General features: G+C 40.8%; 1 protein-coding gene across 3 annotated transcripts in view; it reads right to left on the bottom strand.

The window, feature by feature from the left end:
* prdm5 (PR domain containing 5) overlaps window positions 1-20,130 on the bottom strand; it is a 328,285-nt gene that overhangs the window by 114,933 nt on the left and 193,222 nt on the right. For all 3 annotated transcript variants that reach the window (XM_060832378.1, XM_060832359.1, XM_060832368.1), the window contains one exon: window positions 14,010-14,103. In XM_060832378.1, coding sequence (XP_060688361.1) covers window positions 14,010-14,103 — 94 coding nt within the window. The remainder of the gene's footprint in view (window positions 1-14,009; window positions 14,104-20,130) is intronic.

The following is a 20,130-nucleotide window of genomic DNA, read 5'->3' as shown; positions in this document are numbered from 1 at the left end:
TTTTCTTGACATTGTGAATCTGATTTGTTCTTTTTCGCGATATTTTCCCAGATTTTTGCTGTTATTCAGGTCACACCTGTAAGGGAAAACATCGCCCCTATTATCTCTCCATGGAATAGGATTCCACCTCTGCTCAGTCACTCCCCTACTCCCCATGAATATGAGTGAAGTACAAACTCTGTCACGTGTGTTAAAATTTAAACAGAGCGACCAAGTGAACCCTAAGGAAGTGGGAAACAATATAACCTTTCAACTTCAGCAGTCCTTTCATTGACTCTGATTTATGATTTTGAACAACAATTCTGTCAACGATTAATTAGGACCATTTTTCCCCCAGTAAGTAAGCAGTAACAGTACAGCTACATTTTTGACCAGTGCGGAGTTAGTTGGGGAAGAACACTAGGGAAAGAAAGGTCAGATGTCTCAGGAGTAGGGGAATGCAGTTTGGACAGCCCAGATTACAGAGGTCCTTAGGCAGGTAATTATTAACACCTTCTAAATCCACCAAGCTCTTGCCAAATGAAACCTGGCCGAACAACGGAACTAGTTCCTAGATGGTGAACAAGATAGATGGTGAGAGGCTGCTTCTTATACATCAAGAATCTAGGATTAGTGGAGGCAATTAGTAGAGGCACAGTCTCAGAGTAAGAGTTTGGTGACTTTGAACTGAGAGGGATTTAAAACTTCTCTATACTCCACTCCAGAGAGCAATAGATGGTCAGTGTACGATATTCACAATTAGCTGTGCTAGATTTTCAGACACTAAGGGACCTGGGGATCAGGTGAACAAACGTTATTAAGCCATGATATTTTTAAAAGTCCTCACGCCTTGTGATTGACTCCTGTTCTTTTGTTTATATTTTTATCTTTTGAATACTTAGGTAAAGAAAATTGATATAGTACGAAGTCAGTGATCATTTAATTAAATCCACTCCCTGATTCAGTTCCTGCCTGTTTTACTTTATATGGTCTCTTTCTACCCTTACTCTAGTTTTTCTAAACCTCTCCGTTGCTCTTTCTCACCATTCTCCACAGTCTTAATACCATCCACTTTTCAAGATCCAACACCATGTGGTATTTTTTTTATTTAATCTGACCATTTTAAAGAAATTACCTTCATTGAAGTGATGATTTGGAGATGCCGGTGTTGTCAATCACCTGATAAAGGAGCATCGCTCCGAAAGCTAGTGTGCTTCCAATTAAACCTGTTGGACTAAAACCTGGTGTTGTGTGATTTTTAACTCATTAAAGTGAATTTTGTCAGCCTATTTCACATACATACACCACATTCCAAAGTTCATTGCGTTAAACTTGCAATTCATGATTTGTAAGCAAAATTATAAAATAAGTCTTTGTGGTAGTGATGAACATGTAAGCCAATTGGAACATCTCAAATTAGGTTTCTCTCAAACTGCTTCTTGTCATTTTAGATTCTTAAAAGGGCCATGTTTAATCAAGCTGATGTGGCAGAAGCAATCCACATGTTGACAGCAGGAAAAATAAGTCAGAAGTTCAATGAATTACAGCTCAAAGGTTGACTTGGAAACGAACAAAGACGTTTGACTTGCCACCTGAGCAATCACTGGGAATGAAACTCAAGTTAATCTACTCTAATGGGCGATCAATCCACAGATCAGTTTTAGCCTCAGGAGACAAATTGAAAATATAAGCAAACACTTAGTTTTTCTGTGGCTACCCTCATCCTGTTCCTTGCAATGTGGTTTATTTTGTAAAAATTCAGTTTATTCCTCGAGTTAAAAAAAAATCAGGATTTAATCCAGAGTTCCACTGTCTTCGGACACTTGCCAGAATTGTCAAAAATATTCTGCTCTGAATTCTAGTGAAAACAGTAAAATGTTAGTAAACAAGTGAGAAATTGGACAGTACCTTTCCCCCCCAAAACTTGAATAAGTGAGAGCACAGACCCAGCAATGGAACTGGGAATGTGGTTTATTTAACCTGTTAAACTGAAATTAAATATCACCCCAAATACAAATTATTAGTACAACAGAGCTCCAAAGTATGACATGTATTTTAAACCCTTTGGATTTTTCTTCAGCAAAACCACATTGACTTGTTCTAATCAGACAGTCCTTTCCAAGTGCATTGCAAAGATTGTTTAAATAATAGATTCCAGCATTTTTCTTACTTATGTTACACTAACTGGCCTGTAGTTCACTGGTCTCTCTATGCCTCATTGCTTTTACTAACACCAAATAGGAGGAATTTTAGAAAAATAACACAGATCTGCATTACCAAGCTAGCCGACTTAATTCAAGAGTAAGCATCTCCTGGTCCTCTACAGTTTACATAATGTCAAATCAGCGCCTCCTGTAGATATGAGTCATGGTCTCTCAGGGGAATTGTGAACAATTATTTGTTAACAGTTGTACAAAAGGCAGTTTTATTTTCCCCCAAAAAAAGGTGTGACTTGGTATTGTTTAAAATTTCTGAATAGCTCCACACATGCCCAATGTGAATATATTGCCCGTTGGCTCTATACAGGGTCTTTACTCAGTGAATGGGCGTAGAAGTTGCCATTAGTTAACATTGAGGGCATGGGAGTCACAGATCATAGATATAATTGTGAGTTATAAGTTATGGCTAAGTTGGGGGACTTGTCAGTTGGAATGGTGGTTCTGAGATGGGGGGCATGAGTAGTATGGAGGTGGCCTGGAGAGCAGTTGAGGGCCTGAAGGCCCAACAGTCTTCAATACAATTGGACATCATTGAGATGAGCCTTCTAATTGGGCCATCTTGGCTCTGGGCCACCTCCATAGTGACCTATGCTCTGCTTCTGAGGCCAGAGTCTATTGCACACTCACCCATCCCTATGTCAAGGGGTAGTCTTCTCTAAGACCCCACAATTTTCATGAAGTCAGACCAGCTTTTCCATGGTTTATGCCATTAAACTGGTTATGTGACGTAGCCCATGTAATATGTGCACCACTCTTAAATGTGTAACGGTAAAGTACAGTTTGGGACTGGCAGACATAATTAAACCATCGACTCCTAACTCATTTTCTCCAAAAAGCACTGTTCTCGCATCCATATTAGAATTTTTACATCTTGTTTAAAATACTGACTGCCTAGGTACTTTTTAAAAGGGGTTTTGCATTAGGTTGTGGTTAAACTGCAATGGATGCTTCACCAAAGTGGTTTCTGGATAACTGTTCTGCCTGTGAAGCAGGCATTTCTGATGAAGACATCATAGTTCTAAACAACACACACTGAACAGAGAAGATGTGTAAATAGCCTTATGTCAAATACAAATGTTTTATTCATATATTGTATCCTCGGTTAAAACTTTCCAGGAGCACTATTCAAGATCTGTATCCAATACAAGAGGATGAAAATTGAACAGAACAAAGCAAATCTTCTGTCTCTGGCCCCATACTGCGTTAAAGACTGTTATCGTATTTTCTGCAACACAATTAGACATGGAACTTCTGAAGTCACCCATATTTTTGGTGCCTGATGTCATTTTGTTTAGAAACATTATATTGGACACGTAAACAGCTTTCATCTCAGCAACTGGTGGCGGCTGATGGCCATGATACAGTTTAGGTAAATTAGATTAAATACACATGTTGAATTTGCAAATGCTGATGCAGCCTGAGCCATTCTATAAGGTCCAACACATATCGAAAATCTAAATGAAAACTGACCTCTTTAAGAATATCTTGCAAATGTACACTAATATTGAGCAAACTTTGATATATTAAAATGAAACCAACAAAAGGGTTGCCTGTGTGTTGTTTGAAAAAAATGCCCCCTAATGTTGAAGTCACTCCTGTGAGAATCACTTTGAATAGGTAACTGGAGCTACACATTAATTTTGAAATAAATATGTCAATTAAATGTTATGAATTCTTTGCAATTCAATTATATCATTAGAGAATCACAATCATAAGAGATTGGAGAACATCTATTGTGGGTATCGGTTGCAGTGTACCCAGAATTAATACTGCTTAGCAACTCAGACCTTTAAGAGTGAATCTGACTGACAGGGAATAGAATGTTAATATACTGTCTTACAACCAACACACTGACATCCTTTGAGACACACAAAGGGAAATCAGCCTGTGAATATGTTTATACACCAGTCCACCTATTTACATTGGCATAATACCAATGATGTGGCAACTGTAAAGCCAATAGTTAAATTGATCAAATACCAGAATGGGAAGGTGAAGAGTTTACACAGATGGGACTGCTCCCGAATGGAGTGCATACAGTACAAATGACATCATTTGATTTATATCTGGCTTATACTAAATATTACAACATACAAAAACTCATAAACAAAGGAAGTCCACTTGACTTGTCAAAATTAATTTATTTCACACAATAACTAACACGTCATGACATCTCACTGAATTTTGATTGGCCCTAATTTTTTTTTGTCTGTACTAACATTGCTCAGTTGAGTATGCCAAACATTTATCGCTGGATGGAGATTTATTTTCTGAGCTTTCTACTCTCACATACTTATGGCTCACTTTCAGTGACGATTTATGATCCTGGTTTCTTTGAATCATTAAATCCCTTCAGTGTGGAAACAGGCCATTCAGCCCATCAAATCCATAACAACCCTGCGAAGAACATTCCACCCAGACCCATACCCTGTCCTATTCCTGTTAACCTGCATTTCCCATGGCTAACCCACCAAGTCTGCATGTACCAGGACACAATGGGCAATTTAACATGGCCAACCCACTTAACTGCACATCTTTGAACTGTGGGAGGAAACCAGAGCACCCGGAGGAATCCCACGCTAACACGCTGCAAACTCCACATAGGCAGTCGCCCGAGACTGGAATCGAACCCAGGTCCCCGGTGCTGTGAGGCACACTGTTAAGCATTGATTTAAACTTTAAAACAATAATCCCATTTGTATCATTTGAGCTTTCACACAACACCAGGTTATAGTCCAACAGGTTTAATCGGAAATACTATCTTTCAGAGCGTTGCTGCTTCATCAGGTGGTTGCACTAATCAAATACCTGATGAAGGAGCAGCGCTCCGAAAGCTAGTGCTTCCAAATAAACCTGTTGGACTATAACCTGGTGTTGTGTGATTTTTAAACTTTGTACACCCCAGTCCAACACTAGCACCTCCAAATCTTGATCTTTTGATGCACTTTACTGAAGTCCTCCTTAATACACAGCCAATCTACTTTGAATTGTTATCAAGTTTTGTTTCTCTATTTCTATAACCCTTCCCCTGAAAGTACACTTGCTTGCGGCCTGGTGTCAAAAATGGAATGCAATTCTTTATATATGGATTAGTAGGGCTGGAAGAGCACAGCAGTTCAGGCAGCATTCGAAGAGCAGCAAAATCGACATTTCGGGCAAAAGCCCTTCATCAAGACTGAAAGCAGAGAGGCTGAAGCGTGGAGAGATAAGCTAGAGGAGGGTGGGGGTGGGGAGAAAGTAGCATGGAGTACAATAGGCGAGTGGGGGAGGGGATGAAGGTGATAGGTCAGGGGGAGAGGGTGGAGTGGATAGGTGGAAAAGAAGATAGGCAGGTAGGGCAAGTCATGGGGACAGTGCTGAGCTGGAAGTTTGGAACTAGGATGAGGTGGGGAAGGGGAAATGAGGAAACTGTTGAAGTCCACATTGATGCCCTGGGGTTGAAATGTTCCAAGGCGGAAGATGAGGCGTTCTTCCTCCAGGCGTCTGGTGGTGAAGGAGGCCCAGGACCTCCATGTCCTCGGCAGAGTGGGAGGGGGAGTTGAAATGTTGGGCCACAGGGGGGTGTGGTTGATTGGTGCGGGTGTCCCGGAGATGTTCGCTAAAGCGCTCTACTAAGAGGCGTCCAGCCTCCCCAATGTAGAGGAGACCGCATCGGGAGCAATGGATACAATAAATGATATTAGTGGTTGTGCAAGTAAAACTTTGATGGATGTGAAAGGCTCCTTTAGGGCTTTGGATAGAGGTGAGGGAGGAGGTGTGGGCGCAGGTTTTGCAATTCCTACGGTGGCAGGGGAAAGTGCCAGGATGGGAAGGTGTGTTGCAGGGGGGTGTGGACCTGACCAGGTAGTCACGGAGGGAACAGTCTTTGCGGAAGGTGGAAAGGGGTGGGGAGGGAAATATATCCCTGATGGTGGGGTCTGTTTGGAGGTGGCGGAAATGTCAGCGAATGATTTGGTTTATGCAAAGGTTTGTAGAGTGGAAGGTGAGCACCAGGGACGTTCTGTCCTTGTTACGGTTGGAGGGGTGGGGTCTGAGGGCGGAGGTGCGGGATGTGGACGAGATGCGTTGGAGGGCATCTTTAACCACGTGGGAAGGAAAATTGCGGTCTCTAAAGAAGGCGGCCATCTGGTGTGTTCTATGGTGGAACTGGTCCTCCTGGGAGCAGATACGGCGGAGGGGGAGGAATTGGGAATACAGGATGGCATTTTTGCAAGAGATAGGGTGGGAAGAGGTGTAATTCCAGGTAGCTGTGGGAGTCGGTGGGTTTGTAAAAAATGTCAGTGTCAAGTCGGTCGTCATTAATGGAGATGGAGAGGTCCAGGAAGGGGAGGGAGGTGTCAGAGTTGGTCCAGGTAAATTTAAGGTCAGGGTGGAACGTGTTGGTTAAGTTGATGAATTGCTCAACCTGCAGTCATCAATGTAGCGGAGGAAGAGGTGGGGAGTGGTGCCGGTGTAATTTCGGAAGATCTGATTCTTTACACATGGCCTAACCAGCACATTCAAAAATTTCACCATGATTGAAGAGGATTTTTACCAGTCTGTATTCTATATTCCTATCCCCCACAAGGGACTTTGAATCTTAATGCTTAGTATAGAGTGGAATAAAGTTTAATGGACAGAAAATCCTCTATAGCTTTGTTACCTATAATAATTTCTGACAAGTGCTGTGGTCCAACGTTTTTCACTGGGACCAGCTTTCTTTAAAAAAAATCTAACCAATGTCTAACGTATACACAACCAGCCAAGCCTGCAGTCACAGACTAACCCCCATTCTGCAGCAAGTGGGACATCCGCTGATGGTTCCTATTCGCTTTGTGTTAGCAGAGCATATTTTCCTCTCATTATGTATGAAACATATCAGATCATCTGGGTTAAACGTATAATGGACAGGCAGGTTCACATGCGTGTGATGGAACACTTCACTGGATGGAAAATCATGCAGACTCTATTGCTGCCAAAGGCTCCTCATTTCCTGGTTTCTCTCTGCAAGCTAAACCTACATGATCATAGAAACATTGGAGCTTTACAGCACAGAAGGAGGTCATTTAACCCACTGTGTCTGGGCAAGTAAATGAGAGCTTTCTGGCAAAATTCCACTTAGCAGTTCTTGGTCTGTGGCTCTATAGGTTATGACACTTCAAAGGCATTTTCAAGCACTTCTAAGAGAAGTAGTGTTTCCTGCTCCTACCACCTTTTCAGAAACTGAGTTCCAAATTTCTAAAGCCCACTTGATGAAAAATATTTTTCTTTATTCCCCTTTAAATCTTGTGTCAAATATGTTCAGTCTATGCCCTCAGTAATTGATTGATCTGCTAAGGGGATTCATCTTCTCTATTCAATCTATCTGGGCATAAAAAAAATAGCCTCGGCTTAACCAATCTTCACAGCTAAAATTCCCCATGGCTGGCAACATGCTTTATGCTTAAACGTAATGACAAAAACATTTATTAATCAAATAATTCAAATCTATTCATCTCAATATTTCTTTCTTCGTGCTCGGTGTATAAAACATTGCAGATATCAGTTTAAATTTGACTTTCTGCATCAGCCAAAATTTTTAATTATTTTTGCTAATTTCTTACTAGGTCCTGTATAGCTTTTTTTCATTTCCAGTTGCCAGCAAAACATTTCCTGTTTTCCCTTTATTCTGTATGATTACAGGTTATGATAATCAGTGACAAGGGCAGCGTTTATTGGACACCTCTAATTGCCCTCGAGGAAATGCGCAGGATCAAAATCAAAGGAGTCCAAGGCATGGTCTTGGGAGTCTTATTCAACACTTCCTATCAGACCAGCACAACTTCTCTCACAAGTACACTCTTTCTGATCTTCATACAAAAATTATAACAATATTTGTAATATTCCCATCACGTCTAGGCCCAAGGGATGGTTATAAAGTAGATTTCATTGGGACAAAACAGAATTCTTATGATTTTAATCATGGCAGCCCTAGAATTTTGATCCATATCAAAATTGGAAGGAGACCCCACTTTACCAGCTTCTGCAGTGGTGGCAACATGCCAACAATAGAGTAGAATGGTGTTGGAAGGCCAACAAGCTACTGAGTCAAGCCATTGAAGATGGGTATTGACAGGAATCTTGAATAAGAGGAAAAAAAAACACTCAAGTTGAGAAACACTGACATCAGGTTATGAAGCTGTAAAATGCGACTGGCCAGAAGATCATGGAACTACAATAACAGTCTTTTTTTTCAAAAACTTCCTTTTTGTGACTAACAAATCAGAATTCACAGAATAAAAACATCTACAGGACCTCATTACATGGTTCCTAGCATTACATCACAAATCTCGGTGATGAGATGGAAAGCTGGTACACTCGCGACAATCATGTGTCTCTATAATCATTCAGCTTAAGATTAACTTTGTTATGAAGACTCTCCAACTCAGCTGGTTTTTAGCAAGCTTTCCTCCAACTGAACCAGATAAAACAAAAGCCTCTGTAAGCCACCAGCCATGTTAAAACAAATCTCTAATGTCCACAGTGAACTTTCAATTCCTTCTTTTAAAGGAACCACTCTAGATATTTCACAAAACAATTTCCCACAATTCTTCAAAACTTAAGAAATCCAAACATTATTACATGTCAAGCACATTTATATCAATAAAAAGGAATATTGGAATCTGATGGTTCCAGATAATTCCTAGTCTTGGTTGCATGAAAAAGCTTTAGGGAAAACTGATGACTATTTTACAACTGGGTTTTACAGCTGTTCTATTTGAACAGCATTTCAGACTTAAGGGTTTGTGTTTGAATTTTCAATTGAGAAAGCTTGCCACAGAATACTTTAACCATGAGATCAGGGTGAAATCTAATTGTTCTTCTGGAAGAGTGACTGAAAGTACTTCTCAATACTGTATTTTTCTGAGAAAGTAGGCAAGCAACTCTCCAAGGCCACCCACCCATTTATTTCTCCAGTTACCATTTCTCTCGTCATATCCCAAGACAGGAAAATTGGGTTCTTGAAGTTTGGTTTGTATGACACCCAGAAAATACACTTGCTTCAGAAACATTCAGCATTTGCCGAATGTCCTTTGGTCAAAATTGGACTATTAGCAACTATGGTATTGTGGAGATGTTGAAATACGTTATGTCATTTATTCCAATTGCTGTCTCCCCTCTCTGGCTTGCCTTGTCTTAATCTATTCTTAAGCAAGAAAAATGCAGGTCCTCAGAAACTGATCGGAAGTTTCAATGTGAGGCCTGAGTACAGCCAATGTGGAATTTCCCTGCAAGGCAACACTGCAGAGACCCAAATTCCTGTAGCAGGCACCCAGAAGACAATAATTAAGTTTGGTTGCTTTTTGTTCACGAGGAGGGACATAGTCCTTGGTCTTGAAAAATGTGGTGCTGGAAAAACACATCAGGCCAGGCAGCATCCGAGGATCAGGAGAATCGACATTTCGGGCATAAGCTCTTCTTCAGGAATGAAAGTCTCCTCAGTCTCCCCAGTCTCCCAGACTCAATGAAACATCTCAACAACCACCTCTCCATTTTCCCCATTCTCCTGGATCATAGTCTTGAATGTCCTCTCTCCCTCACAAACTGAGAGATAGCCCTCTCTTGACGCCTGAAAGGCAGCCTCCTTGGGCTGAGCCTGGCCCCAGGCTTTCTCCACAACAAACCACTGAGGACCCTACTTGATATGGTTCAGGTTGACTGCCTCCTGATGTAGAATATACCTGTCCACCAGATTTATTTTTTAAATAGAATCCCTACCATGTGGAAACAGATCCTTCAGCCGAACAAGTCCACACCAACTCTCTGAAGAGTAACTCATCGAGACCTATTCACCTACCCAAAATTTACCCCTGACTAATGTACCTAACCTACACATCCCTGAACTCTATTGGCAATTTAGCATGGCCAATTCACCTAACCTGCACATTTTTGGATTGTGGGAGGAAACCGGAGCACCTGGAGGAAACACGTGCAAACACGGGGAGAATGTGTAAGCTCCACACAGATAGTCGCCCGTAGCTGGAATCGAACCTGGGTCCCTATGAGGCAGCAGTGCTAACCAATGAGCCACTGTGACACCACAAATGCACAGTGAAACTAACTGACAGGCTGGTAGGTAGGCAGGCAAGAGTCTGCAGCAAGACACTTAATGGTAAGGTCTTAGGGAGTGTTGCTGAACAAAGAGACCTTGGAGAGCAGGTTCATAGCTCCTTGAAAGTGGAGTCACAGGTAGATAGGATAGTGAAGAATGCGTTTGGTATGCTTTCCTTTATTGGTCAGAGTATTGAGTACAGGAGTTGGGAGATCATGTTGTGGCTGTACAGGACATTGGTTAGGCCACTGTTGGAATATTGCGTGCAGTTCTGGTCTCCTTCCTATCGGAAAGATGTTGCAAAACTTGAAAGAGTTCAGAAAAGATTTACGAGGATGTTGCCAGGGTTGGAGGATTTGAGCTATAGGGAGAGGCTGAACAGGCTGGGGTTGTTTTCCCTGGAGCGTCGGAGAATGAGGGGTGACCTTGTTGAGGTTTACAAAATTATGAAGAGCATGGATAGGATAAATAGACAAAGTCTTTTTCCTGGGGTCAGGGAGTCCAGAACTAGAATGCATAGGTTTAGGGTGAGAGGGGAAAGATATAAAAGAGACCTAAGGGGCAACTTTTTCACACAGAGGGTAGTGCGTGTATGGAATGAGCTGCCAGAGGAAGTGGAGGAGGCTGGTACAATTGCAATATTTAAGAGGCATTTGGATGGGTATATGAATAGGAATGGGTACTGGCAGGTGGGACTAGATTGGGTTGGGATATCTGGTCGGCATGGACGGGTTGGACCGAAGGGTCTGTTTCCATGCTATACATCTCTATGACTCTAATAAGACCAAGAAAGTCATCATGTGTACTGTCTAGCTTCTCTGAATGGCTGCAATTTCATTAATATTTGGGCCTTTGACTCCACAAAGATTTTCTACAAATGCAAGAAATTTTATTTATTTATTTATTGAGACACACTGGAGTCACTATATGTGATTCGCACAAAGAAATAATCCAGGTCCTTAATGTTAGATGAGAAAAACAGTATCATATTCCATTTTTTTTTCAATCAAATCAAAGCTAAGCAGCAATCCAACAACTTACTGTAACAAACAAAAACAGAAATCGCTGGAAAAACTCTGGCAACATCGGCGGGGACAGAAAACAGAGTTAACGTTTCGGGTTGACTTGACGTGATCCTTGACTTGAGACGCTTTCTCTGTTTTCTTTCCATAGATTCTGCCAGACGTGTTGTTCTCCAGCAATTTCTGTTTTTGTTTGTTTCAGATTTCCAATATCTGCAGTTCTTTGTTTCATTTCAGCAAATTGTTAACTGAATGTAGTGACATGTCTATGAAATATAGCCAACCTAAGTTCCTCCATGTTGAATGAAGCATATTCTGCCTTTTGCATTTCATCATCCCACACATTTCCTCAGAGTTGTATTCTACTACAGGGATTTTCAACTGGGGTTTAATGGCACTTTGGCAACGGCATCTACATGAAAGTGTCCAGTGCATTAACAATGATGCTGTGCTATCCCTGGCACGCGCTGGGAGCATACATCCATAAATTCCAAACGTCCGGCATAGGGAGAAACATAAGACGAGAATGAGAAGTAAATTAAAGTGCTGTTGCCTTGTTACAGATGGTCAGGAGAGAGAACGCGTGCCTTCTCCTCCCTCAGATCTGTTAGTGACAATTGACAGTTGGTTGTTTCCCAGTAGGACCCCAAACAGAATGCACTCTCCAGTCCACAATGTTTAAATGGTAAATTGCACAACAGTTTGTGGGCTAATGGGCCAAGAAGTATCTGCAGTGTTTTGGCTGTTTTCAGCATTTGATTTGCCTGTCACATACTAGCCAAGAATGGCAGAGCTGGCTAATCAAACAGTCTGTTGGCATCGCCGCTCAGAGCTGAGTTACAGGAATAGCACTCACGGTGGATAGTTTATCGATAAAAGAAACCCCATATTGTATAAAGAATGAACCTGAAACATAGATACACGTGTATGGAGATCCATCTGACTGAACATAAAACCATAAGAAATAGGCCCCTCAAGTCTGCTCCACCATTCAGTAAGATCATAGCTGATCTTTATAATGGACTCAGACCTACCTACCTGACCATGAGCCATAACTCTTATTTCCTTTACTGTTCAAAAATCTACCTTCGCCTAAAAAACATTCAATGAGGTCACCTCAGTTGCTTCACTGAGCAGGGAATTTCACAGATTCACAAGCCTTTGGGTGAAGAAGTTTCTCTTCAAGTCAATCCTAAATCTAACCACACTTATTTTGAGGCGATGCCCACTGTTCTAGTTTCACTCGCCAGTGGAAACATTTTCCCTGCTTCTGTCTTGTCTTAGGGGGCGGCACGGTGGCACAGTGGTTAGCACTGCTGCCTCACAGCGCCTGAGACCCGGGTTCAATTCCCGACTCAGGCGACTGACTGTGTGGAGTCTGCACGTGGGTTTCCTCCGGGTGCTCCGGTTTCCTCCCACAGTCCAAATATGTGCGGGTCAGGTGAATTGGCCATGCTAAATTGCCCATAGTGTTAGGTAAGGGGTAAATGTAGGGGTATGGGTGGGTTGCGCTTCGGCGGGTCGGTGTGGACTTGTTGGGCCGAAGGGCCTGTTTCCACACTGTAAGTCTAATCTAAAAATCTAATCTATTCCCTTCATTGTTTTATATGTTTCTGTAAGACTCTCCCCCTCATTTTTCTACATTCCAATGAACATAATCCCATTCTACTCCATCTCTGCTCAGAAGCCAAACTCCTCGATGCCAGAATCAACCTAGCGAACCCATTTCAGTGCCAGTACGTTCTTTCTCAAGTAAGGAGACCAAAACTGTACAAAGCACTCCAGGTACTTTAGTCTCACCAGCACACTATACCACTGCAGTAGAACTTCCCTATTTTTAAACTCCATTCCTCTAGCAAAGAAGGACAATATTCCATTTGCCTTCTTAATTACCTGCTGCACCTCCAAACCAATATTTTAAGATTCATGCACAAGGGCACCCAGGTCCCTCAGCACAGCAGCATGCTGTGATTACTCACCCTTTAAATAATAGTCCATTTTGCTGTTAGCCCTACCAAAATAGATTACCTCACATTTAACATAAGTGTACTCCATCTGCCAGACTCTTGTCCTCTGTCTTAACCTATCTCTATAGCTCTGCAGATTTTCAATGTCCTCTGCACACTTTGCTCTGAGCACTTTGGAATCTTGTTGTGCGTGAATTTACTGCTAGTTTTGAGTGGTATCAGCAAAATGAACCAAATTAGTCAGTAAAGCAAAGAATAAACCTTAATGTTTAATTGTATAATTATTTTTATACAAGAATAATATTTCAGTTTTAGTAGAGATCTATGGAATATCTATAACGTAGGAGGGAGCCTCAGAAGTAAAATAGCTGAGAACTCTTGTACTATGATATATATAGAAAAATAAAAAAATCAAAGTCACTGCAATTGTTTCAAAATTTAGTCAGCTAGAGTGATGTATTGTTGTTACTAGGGCACTGGAATGGAATTCATTCCTCAGCTGACAGCAGCTAATAGAGATTAGTCTGATTTTCCTCAGCATTAATAAAACACACGTCCCCTCCAATCATCATTTCTGCCAATTTAGTGCAACTAAGGTTGAAAAACATGCTTTTTCGTTGGAACACATTGCAAACTCACAGGCGAACATTTCATAGTCCACTATGTCAAATTGGCAGCTCACTGTACACCACACTGTAAATAAAAATAACAACTAATATAGGTGACAATCCCCAAATATGCCAATGTGTACCTGTGTGGCTTCGAATGTGCACACGCAACGTTCCATTGCTAGCAAACTTCTGGCCACAATATGGACAAATTTTCTCTTTCTCTCCAGTATGTGTCTGAAAGACAAAAGGTAAGCTCAGTTCAAATGGCATTCTAGAAATCCACTGAAGTACTTTCTTGTCAAGGATGATCAGATCTTGTTTAATAGCCATTTTCACATTTAATTTGCCTGCAGTACTTACAATCATCAGCTTCTTAAATGTTGACCATTGTTTGTAGTTGTAGTTGAACATGAAACAACACTTAATACATACTAATGCTGTGATTAGTCATTGACATGGGCTCCTCCTGAGTGAACCATTACAGATGCTAGCCTTCAATAAGCAGGACCAGCAAATAAATAGGGTTAAATAAGTTGTGATGAAGTCGAGAATGCAATCTCTATTATAAGTAAAATATGCAAAAGAACTTGCACTCATAATATAATTTCATCCTGAACTTAAAGAAATTTCTAAACTCCACAAAGATATAATACAGCATAGTCCAACTCATCCACACCAACCAGACATCCCAAACTTACCTAGTCCCATTTGCCAGCATTTGGCCCATATCCCTCCAAACCATTCTGATTCATATACCCATCCAGATGCCTTTTAAATGCTGCAATTGTACCAGCCTCCACCACTTCTTCTGGCAGCTCATTTCAGACACACACCACCCTCTGCATGACCATTTACCCCTTTTAAATTTTTCCCTTCTCACCTTAAAACTATACAATTTAGTTTTGGACTTGCCCACCGGAGTAAAAAGACCTTGGCTATTCACTCTTAAGATACCTTTAAGGTCTCCCCTCAGCCTCCAATGATCCAGGGGAAAAATGCCCCAGCCTATTTAGTCTTTCCCTATAAGCAACCCCTTCAGTCCCGACAACATCCTTTAAATTTTTTCTGCACCCTCTCAGGTTTAACAACATCCTTCCTACAGGAGGGCGACCAGAATTGCCAGCAGTATTCTAAAAGTTGTTCCATATACAATTGTTCAGTCTCTACAAACCACCCACCTTGGTTCCAAGCTTTGCAATAGATAACAGTTTGAAGAAAATGAATTTGATGTATAAAAGTGCATCGACAGTAAAATACCAATTTGGCAAGATAAACTCATAAGAGATTTGTGATTAATTAACAAATCTTCCAAATAATTAATAAATAATGTCGAACATTTCATTAAACTGTATTTTCTTTATTACAGGAACCTTCTTCTGTCCCAACCAAATGTCATCACAAAAAGCAGATTGTTTGGGCTGTGTTTTGCTATGGACTACAGGACCCCAATACCACAAGCAAATGGTGGTCTGAGCCTGCCCTTGCAGACAGGGAGACTTGCTCAGTGATCTGCCAGCTAGTAGATTCCCAAGTGATTGACTTAGCATTCACCATCATTCCAAAGTCAATAAACATACACTCAAAGCTGTCTTCCCAATCAGAGCCTATAGCTCGAGAGAAAGGGCAGCCTCAATGGGTAGTTGGGCACTATTGAGGCAGATCACAGACTAGCAGGGTTGGTCTGCACAACGGCGAAGAAATTAACAGAATCGATCCCGGCCAGTCCAGCACAATGGAAGGATTACCCTGACCTGGATTGGAGTTGGCAGCAATTATGATCCGGCATGCTCATTGCTGCCATTACCGGAGACTGAAGACTTTGGCTTCAATGGCCCTCGAGCCTGTCTAAGTGAAGGTAGCCCCATTGAAACGGCAGGATCAGCAAGTGACCAAGGGCCAGTGAGGTCGCAAAATCATCTTAAAACAGCCGTTATTGACCGCCTGCCTCCAAACTGCTTCACAGTTGGAAGACATTTTTGGCAGCAGGCATGAACTAACCTCATGAAGCTTCCTTAGGTTTAAGTCTAACCATTGCAGCAATAAGAAAATTCAAAGTTTCACTTCCAAATTTCCCTTCTACTTCTTGAGATATGCAACAAAAGGCACATCTAAAATCCATTAAACCTATCAGTAAATGATATAAAAGAAATGAGGAACATAACACTTTTACACTCTTGGCCGAATAGAAGTTACTATTTAAACATCTTCAATGCAAAAAAAAAATCTGGTATTGGCAGGTCCTGCTTGATATTCCACTCTGACTGAACCCACAGTCATCAATTTAGTTCCACATCAAATCTGAGGCCTCAAAGAAGCAGATATTTTATAGTGAACAACATGGTGCATATATTACATCAAACATTTTATTAATTTCTTGTTTCTTCCTGGAATAAAAGGTGTAACCATTAAACATCTTGGCTGAGGACCTCAGTTTCAAGTCATAATTTTAACAAAGGGGGTGCATTCACAGAGGGCCACGTTGAAGAAACTTCCATTATGTTGGCATTTTTATTGTAATCCCCACTGAAATAGAACTACTGCTCATTCCTAATAGCAAATAAAATCTGACAAATAATTAACTGATCCTTGGAGCTCAAGACACAAAAAGAATTCCAACATATGAGGGGGTGACTTAAAGAAGTTAATAAAATCATGAGGGATATGGATAGGGTAAATAGACAAGGCCTTTTCCTCAGAGTGGGGAGTCCAGAACTAGAGGGCATAGGTTTCAGGTGAGAGGGGAAAGATTTAAAAGGGACCTAAGGGACAACTGTTTCACGCAGAGGGTAGTACATGTATGGAATGAGCTGCCAGAGGAAGTGGTGGAGACTGGTACAACTACAACATTTAAAACACATTTGAATGGGTACATCAGTAGAGGAAGGGTTGAAAGGGATATGGTACAAATGCTGGCAAATGGGACTAGATTGGTTTAGGAGATTTAGTCGGCATGGATGGGTTAGACTGAAGGGTCACTTTCCATGCTGTACATCTCTATGACTCTAACGTACGAGCAATGCAAAGTATACACAAAGGAATGTCTGGCTTAGATGTAACTCCGGACTCACAACAATGCGATTGACTCTTAACTGCCCCTCTAGGTAATTAGAAATGGGAATAATTGCTGGCCCAGCCAGTGTCATCCATATCCCAGATCCATTATTGTTTGTGATATTCATAAATGATGCAGATGAGGATGTGGGATGGACAATAAACAGATGATACAAAGTTTGGCTGTGTGGTTGACAGTAAGGAGGAAGGTCTTAGATTGTAGGAAGATACAAAAACAAATTGGTCAGTTAGGCAGATCAATGTTAGATGGAATTTAACCTTAAGGTGATGCTGTTTGGAGGAAATAACAAGATGAGAGTATTCGATGAATTGCAGGACACTGGGAAGGTAGACAAATAGAGGTAATGTGGGGTTCTTGTTGACAGATCCCTTAAGATGACTGGGCAGCTGAACAGATTAGTTAAGAAGGCATAGGGATTGCTTGCCTTTATCGGTCAAAGCTTAGATTATAAGAATAAGGAGATCATGTTGAAGCTGTACAGAACTCTGGCTGGGTCATACTGGAGTACTCTGCATAGTTCTGGTCTTGGCACTATAGTGAGGATGCAATTCCATTGGAAGGGGTACAGTGGATATTCACCAAGATGCTACCTGGGATGGAACATTTCAGCTCTGAAGAGAGATTGTTTAAGCTCAGGTTGTTTTCTTTGGAGCAGTGATGATTTAGATAAGAACTGCTAGACCTGTAAAAGATTATGAGGGGCACAAACAAGGTGGATAGAAAGCAGCTGTTCCCCTTAGTTTAAGTGTCAAGAACAAGAAGACGCACTTGTAAAGTAAAAAGCAGGAAATTCAGAGGGGAGAGGAGGAAATCTGTTTTCACCCAGAAGGTGGTTAGGGTCAGTGTGCACTGCCTGGAAGGGTAGGTGAGGTGGGTAATCTCACAACCTTAAAAACGTTCATGGATGAACAACTGAAGTACCATAATATTTAAGACAACCAGCTTGCGGGAAAGTGGGACTTGTATAGGTAGTACCCAATAGTATAGCACAGATGGGCAGTACAGACCCAACAGGCCTCTTCTGTACTGTACGATTCTATGATTTTTTTTAAAAGTATAGATGTGATTCCACTAAACTCAATGCACATTGAAAAGATTTGTTATTAAAAAAAGTTAATCACAAAGAATTCAGTAAAGCTAACTATCATTGGTTTAATGAGTTATTTTGAGTGGAACAGTAATTTTGACATTATCCTTGTGATGCTCAGCCATCTTCTGATTTAGATCTACCCACAGTACTGTCAGGAAGGGACTTCTTGGATTTTGACTCATTGACAAAGAAGGAACAATTTCACAGCTCGGAGTCAGGATGTTGTGTAACTTCAAAGAGAACTTGCATGTGCTTGTTGTGTCCCTTGTCCCACCAAGTGGTAGAGGTTAAGGGTGTGGAAGGCAACCAGACATTTGCACAATTTGCAAGCTCGATGTAGAACTTGTATGCAAATCTGTCCTCTGGGACAATGGCAGCATAGTATCAGTATAAGCAAATGTTATTTTACTTCTTAATTCGACCTACAGAATTCCAGAAATTAATTTCAGTTAGAAGAACTGAGTAAAGCAGACTAAGTCACAACCCAACCTTTCTACACATTTTTATCTTGGTTAAAAAAAAGGTCAAACATAAGACTGCAAAAAAGTTACTGATATAACTTTTGCTGAAGTTTACACAAATCTAGAAAGTACAATGCTGTTAAACACTGCAGTACCAAACAGAGCAGACAATAAATCATCAAGAATGTGACAGAAACACATAATCTGAAACATTAGGTTAATTTGGAGACTGAATTATTCAATTCCATGCTGTGAAGCTTACTTTGGTGAAAACTGTTCACCCGTAGCAGGTACACTGTTGACTCAGACTAAAACATGGATGAATAGAGATATGAAAGCGAGTGAGACATGTTTAATCCAAAAAGAAATCTACAGCATGGCTTGCCCTTATCTCCAAGATTCAGTGAAACTGCTGAGTTTCTTGCTTCAACAGCTTTTATCTGAAAAATGCATCAACAGCCTTGTCTAATAACTAAAGATTTAGCACCAAATCCATTTGTTTCTTTTTATTACAAATTCCTTTGATAGGTCAACCAGAAGTTCATTCATTTGAGAGCATTTTTATTTATTTCATTCATACAAATAGCTCACTTGGTATTTCTGCTGGATGCCCATCTTTTCAATGTTAAATGTGACAGATTTAGCAACTGAAAGTTCACTGATTCAAGTATGTGAGCTGTCAGCGGGAACTGGGTTGGGTCATAGCTGCCACCAGGTTTCAGGTTCACAGAAGACTGCTGGCACATATGCCATAAATCTGCCACTTCTTGCTGCCATACTGCGATTGTTTGCACCTGCCCAACATAAAACACATTTTAAAGAAAATCTCACTATTAAACAGTACTCTATCACAGAGTCTGTGAAATTAACTTCACAAAATCTTACATTCTTTTAACCAAACCTGATGAGCTCCACAGCTGAACGAACAAGTTCACCAATGTATGCTGGCTCTGTGCCAATGTAAACGCATACGAAGTGTCAAGGCAACATTATTACAGGTGGGTCTCAATTGACCAGTTTCCCTTTATCAAAGCTGATTGAACATAAACTCCATTTAAATAACATTAACATCCTTTTGGACTTGGTACATTATTTTCTTCAATATGAAGAAAATAATATGAGCTTTACTCATGAATACAAAAAGAACATTAAAAGAATCGAACCATTTACTGGTTGCTTTCTGTGCTTATGTCTCAAAGACACTGGTTGCTTTTTCTTGATGCAGTTATATTCTCTGCTGTTTTCTTTTTCTTAGAGTTCAGTGGGATTATTCCCCACTCTCTCAATCACTTTTTCATTCAAGAAATTTTCTTTGTTTTGCAACATTTCCATTGCTTTCTAGCTCATTTAAAGGCAATAACATCCTCCCTTATATCATCATGCGTGACATGGGCAGCCAACAGCAGCACACTGACCAGAATTTTTACCAAAGCACAATAATTCATTTTCATACTCTAAAGGTAGCCCCATCACACCCCCAGCAGCCAAAGCTGCTCCTGATATCTTACACAGTTTTCTCTAGTGTCATAAAATGAACTTTTCATGCTATGAGTAAATGTTGTTCTATTTCTTAGAGTTATAGAAATTCCAAAAATCAAATTCAGTCAGAAGAACTGAGAGGAGCAGACCAAACCACA

This window comes from Hemiscyllium ocellatum, chromosome 1 (assembly GCF_020745735.1).
Source record: "Hemiscyllium ocellatum isolate sHemOce1 chromosome 1, sHemOce1.pat.X.cur, whole genome shotgun sequence".
Lineage (NCBI taxonomy): Eukaryota > Metazoa > Chordata > Chondrichthyes > Orectolobiformes > Hemiscylliidae > Hemiscyllium > Hemiscyllium ocellatum.
Note: the sequence above shows the minus strand (reverse complement) of the source record. Positions and strands in the feature narration are given on the sequence as shown.